The sequence below is a fragment of the Galeopterus variegatus genome, unplaced genomic scaffold, assembly GCF_000696425.1.
Source record: "Galeopterus variegatus unplaced genomic scaffold, G_variegatus-3.0.2 Scaffold402, whole genome shotgun sequence".
Lineage (NCBI taxonomy): Eukaryota > Metazoa > Chordata > Mammalia > Dermoptera > Cynocephalidae > Galeopterus > Galeopterus variegatus.
Genome location: NW_007726513.1, coordinates 513,272 through 518,626, shown reverse-complemented (window position 1 = coordinate 518,626; position 5,355 = coordinate 513,272). Strand labels below are relative to the sequence as shown.

Here is a 5,355-nt window from a genome sequence, read left to right as displayed (position 1 = left end):
CTCGCCTCCTCACCTGGCCGTACTTGGCTTCCTGCTCCAAGGCTCCCTTCTCCAGCCCGTTCACCGCGTGCGGGGCCGCGGCAGGGAAGTTGTTGCGGCCCAGGCTGCTCCACTCCTCCACTTTGGGACTGTGGTAGGGGGAGCTGTCGCTCACTCCTGGGAAGGAGCAGAAGGTGTCAGGCTGGAGGCCCGACCCGCGCGCCCCCTTCCCGAGAGGGGACCCGAGTCTGCGACCAGAGAGCTCGAGGGCTCTGACCGACGTTCAGCCCCTGCCCTAGGCCTCCCAGGGACGCTGGGCCCAGCCGCGGTCTCCCCGCTTCCAGCCCACGGCCTGACAAGAGCTTTACTCTCCTGAGTAGGCCTCTCCGAGGTCTCTCACCTACGCCTGTGGGAGGATTTTTTTTCTTTTTCAACCGGTTTTTTATATCCCTCCTCCCCTCCTCGATTCCCTGGGAAAACAAGTGCAAGAAACCTGAGAGTTTCCCAAATTTTCCCAAATCAAGGAAAGAACCCGTGAGGCTAGATGGGCCCTTCTTCACCTCCCCAATCCTAACCCAGGGCGACCGACTGGGGGTTAACTATGATCTGAGACTGGGGCGGGCTGAAGAGGCAAAGAGGAGCTTCCTGACCTGAGGGTGACTGTGCTGGAGCTGAGAGACGTCCAGAAAAGTGCTCACTGTGCTCCAGGGATCTGGTGCTTATATCAATAGATAGAACAAAAGACCCACAAAGTCCTTTGCAAGCAAATAAACGATGCCCACAATACACATGCAAAATACACATGCATAGATTTCTACCTTGGGTGTGCATAGGACGACCCTTGATGCTCTATCTCTACACATTAAATATGCGTATGACTCAAAAAATAAATCCTGCAATTACCACTATAAATGCCACGAATGTCAATAGCAGGATTATAAAGAAAGGGTTTTAAAAAACACAAGAAAGAGAAAGTGGAATAAAAGGTTAAGAAAATGAAAGTAGAATTAAGTGTTAAGAAAAGGAGCAAAGCCATCACTTATCCTTTCTGTTCTTGACAGAGATGCAAAGAAAATTCTGTGGTGTAAGGTGATTACCACAACACCTATGGTTGTGTTGTGCATATTGAATCCTTTGCCATCTCTAAGTGAAGGTGTAATTTTAAAGAAGAGATATTTGAAGATTATGAACAATGTATTTTTATCTTTGGGTCCAATGACTGGAGGAACAAAGTTTGACAAAGCCACTATAACTTGATTTTTAAACACTTCCATCTGACACAGTGCTCAGAAGGTGTGATCGTTTTGTAGAAATGATCGTTTTATATTCACAGATTTGTCAGAAACTAGGTCGTTTAAAGCTGGCATCGAGAATCAACAACAATATGATAGTGAAGAGTTGCTCCTCTCCATAATCCAATACTTTCCCAACTGACATTTGGTCTGATTGTAGGATCCCTAGGGAAGAAAAGTTTTCTCTTCAACTCTATCAGCCTTTTCTTGCTCTGCTTCCCCCTATCCAAAGAACTAGATTGTGTTCCCATTCACACCAGGAAACTGTGTTTTGATCCAGAACTGCCTGTCTCTCTTTACCTTCCCAAACAAAAGGCAGTCGGTGGGCACAAGCCTGAAGTTATCTTAAGAAATTGAGATCTCCCTGTGAGTCCCCATTTCTGCTGATCTCACACTTTCCCATGAACAGGGGCTTCCTTTAAATGTCAGTGAGGTCAGTTTATCCTATAAATCAAGGGCAAACTCTCTCCAACTAAAGCTCCAACTAGCTCCGAATAAAACAAAACTGGGCTCTTGTAAATTCACAGTCAGAAAACAAGAAGATGAGAAATCAGGGTCCTGCTTTAATTACTTTAAAAGATAATTATGCCAATGTGGTGGCAACCAAGAAAGGCAGGAAATAATTAAAGGAACTATTTCCTCTTTTCCTATTCAATTTTTCCTCTGCACTTTTTAAACTCTAGGCCGAGGAATTAAGAAGGTAGGCTCTGTATCTCCGCACTACTTAAATTCTGCGTCTAGGGCATTTTCACTTTTTTTTTTTTCTGTTCCCTACCAAGAAAGAAGTTAAAGCCTTTTTTCTTTTCTTTTGTTTTCTTTTCTTTTCTTTTTCAACAACGCAAAGAAAGAAAACAAACTCAGGTCTCCTGCGGAAGCCGTACTGAGCAGGAGGACTCGGGGAATCCTTCTGACCACGCAGAAAAGAAGCTCATGACAGGGCAAGGTCAGGGGTGAGAAAGAAAAGAAACAATGGGGTGGCACCGCTGAAAACGTGCGGGAACTAGAGAGATGTCCACTTGCATTCCCGGGGGGCAGGGGCCCCAAAAGGAAAGCGGCAGGCGCAAGGAAAACGGGAAAGAACAGTAGAAAGAGGACCGTATGGAACCGCCATGCATTTGGTCTCCATCACCGCCATGGCTGGTGCCACCTCTCTTCCCACGGTATGTATGAGTGAAGTGTTAAGATAAAGAGTAAATGACGAGAGAGAGAGAGAGAGAGAGAGAGAGAGAGAGAGAGAGAGAGAGAGAGAGAGAGAGAGAGAGAGAGAGAGAGAGAGAGAGAGAATCCTGGAATGAGCTACAAAGATGCTAGTAGTGACTTCGGGACCTCTGTTTCCGAGGAAAAAGAAGTGAAGCATAAGAATGAAACCAATTAGGTGACATTTGAACTTCCTGCCTGAGCAAATTTGGCCTGATTGCCAGAATCCGAGACGAACACTACATTTTCCCCAGCGTGCCGGACTCCTCGAGACCGCATCTGATCCCAAAGCAAGCTGCCCGCAGCGGCGTCTGCAGCCGGCAGCCCCATGCCGGCTCGGGCCTCCCGGGCTCTGCCCCAAGTCCGGCCCCGGCCGCGCTCTCCAAGTGAGCAAGCCGGGCTGAGGCTGCCGCGGCGCGAGAGGCGGGGGAGGGTGGAAAATGCGAACCATGTGTTGGGGATGGGGGGATGTTACGGGTCTGGTAGTTTGAGATGAGGCAGGAGACTGTGTGTGGTAAGGAAACTAGGGGCATGAGTTGCAAGCTAATGAGATCATGACACCCCCTGGGAAGACTCCTGAAGTTTCCAAAGGAAAAAGCCTCAGGTGGTGGGATAAACAAGGGCCCCGAGGCCGCAAATACTGGGGTCCCCCGCGGGGGTGCGGGGGCAGGCTCTGCGCATCCACACACTAGGCCTCTGAGCCCTTACCTTGGTCGGTGATGGAGCGGATGCCCAGGATGTCGGTGACAGAATGCGAGGAGGGCCAGGTGCGCGGCATGGCCACCGAACCTGGGATGGCGGGCACCCCGGGTGGCGTGGGCACCTTGGCGGCCGCCGCCGTGATGGGGCTGGGGTACGAGTAGATGTGGTTGTAGGGCAGCGTAGGCTGCGGTGCTGGCTGGTGCTGCTTGTATGAGTCGTAATGGCCCTGCTGGGCCAAGTTGCCGATCTTGTTGCGCAGAATGCGGCTTATGGAGCTCACCGAGGGCACGTTATACTTGTCGCACACGCCGTCTGCCAGCAGGCGGTCCCGGATCTCCCAGGCGAAGATGCCGGGGTCCCTCTGCTTGTAGGTCCGGATGTGTTTCACCACGGTGGGTGTGGTGACCCGGGGCTTGCTGCCCCCGATGGCTCCTGGCAAGATTGAGCCTGTCTCGTTGTAGCGCGCCAGGATCTTGCTGACGCAGCCGTGTGAGACCCGTAGCTGGCGGCTGATGTCACACGGTCGGATGCCCAGTTGGGCCAGTTCCACGATGCGAAGCCGGATGGCGTTGGGCAGCGGCCTCCCGTTCACGAACACTCCTCCCAGCTGGTTCACCTCCCCGAAGGCTGGTTCTGCAAAACGAACACATAGCGCGCGGGGACGCGCACCCGCCGCTTGGGACAGCCGCCTGCCTGTCGGCCTCCGTGCGCGTCCGCGAACCGGGCGGACACACTTGCCCCGGACTAACGACGGGGGCTGTCCCCAAGCCAGACGGTCCCCAAACATTGCCGAATGGCCCCAAATCGCCGCGGTCCATTCGGACGCCCTCCCTCATTCCTGTCGTGAAGGGCGGCTGCTACAGACATGTAAAGTGGTGAGACGCAGGGCCGCTCCCAGCGCTCACAAGTCTCCAAAGCAGGCGGGGAAATCGGTCTTGACGCCTGAACGCGCCCCTTCTCGCCTGCTCGGCACCAAAGTCCTTGGGCTTCTCCCCTCCTCCCCACCCCATCCCCAGGGCCCCGCCTGGAGACCCGCGCACTTAGACAGCCTAGGGGAAGCTGAAGATCTTGTTGTTGTTGTTTTGTCTGAGTGTGTGCGCGTGTACGGAACAAAACTTGGTTTGCTACTGGGGCTGCGGGGCTCGCTGATGCCATAACTCCCTTCTCTTAAAATCAGAAAATGGCATCAGCAGCCACCCAGCAGCTACCATTCAGACTGAACCGCGCGCCGCTGACCCTTAGCGTGTTCCTACAACTTGTAGGAACACGAGCAAAGTCAATACGGAGAGTGTGAGCGCTCAGTGGCGCGCGCCCTTGCGCTCCCTCCCTCCCTCCCTCCCTTCCTAGCCCGCTCGCTCCCTCCCTCTCTTCTCGGCTCTGACAGCGTCCCCCGCCGCCACTCACCCATTGCTCCGAGCAGTACACCAGCCGGGCCCCAGTTCCGCAGTTCCAGAAAGAAACTTTTCGCAAGGCCTCAGTGGCCCGGCCTGTCGCTGCCCCCGGCCGCGAGTGCCTCCGATTCTCCCCGGGTGGAGGCGGCGAGAGTGCAAAAGGAAGGAGTAAAAGGAAGTCTGTGCCCCGATGAAAGAGGCTTGAGTTCTGCATTTCAATCTAAGCAGCAACGTGGGCTGGGCTGAGCAGGGCCGGGCGGCTCCGTCTATCACTCACTAGGGACACGCCTCTAAAGAGGCGGACCCGAGGGCAAACTGCGTGCTGATTGGTGCGGCCCCGTGAGCGACAGCGCAGTTCGAGAAACTCCTTCCGCTGTCTCCTTCAGGCTGGCTCCGCACCTGAGTGACTAAATACAGTACAATGAAAAGAGGTGTTTGACATCTTCCCAGGGGCGGCACAAACAGACAGCGAAACCAGGCTGGTAAAAACGCTGAATAAGCAAATGAAAATGTTTGGTCAGAATATGAGTGACTCGAAGGGGAAAGCGGCCGAGGAGACCTCTTTGGGGGAACGGGGGATGTCTCAGAATTGAAGTTAAGACTCTAGGTGGGAGGTGGGCGCCACCGTTGTCTCAGGTTGTCTTAGAATGACCCGTCATGCAGGCTTCTAGGGGCTGTCAAGAGGGGAACTGTCACCCACAGATTCTTCCTTACTTCAGTTCATGCCAGGTGGCGAGAGCACAGGTGTGAGAAGGTAGGCCCATTGGAGAGACGACGAGGTTGCAGGAGGTCGA

At 53.7% G+C, this 5,355-nt stretch overlaps 1 protein-coding gene across 2 annotated transcripts in view; it reads right to left on the bottom strand.

The window, feature by feature from the left end:
- Positions 1 to 4,968, bottom strand: part of PAX9 (paired box 9) — a 16,465-nt gene extending 11,497 nt beyond the window's left edge. The window contains exons 1-3 of one of the 2 annotated variants that reach the window (XM_008568351.1): positions 4,575 to 4,968; positions 3,177 to 3,803; positions 14 to 153 (exon numbers count right to left, since the gene is read on the bottom strand). In XM_008568351.1, the coding sequence (XP_008566573.1) occupies positions 14 to 153; positions 3,177 to 3,803; positions 4,575 to 4,578 (771 nt within the window). In that variant the 5' untranslated portion in view covers positions 4,579 to 4,968. Of the gene's footprint in view, positions 1 to 13; positions 157 to 3,176; positions 3,804 to 4,574 lie in introns of both variants that reach the window. The other variant, XM_008568350.1, reaches the window with a different exon arrangement.
- Positions 4,969 to 5,355: the final 387 nt, after the last annotated feature.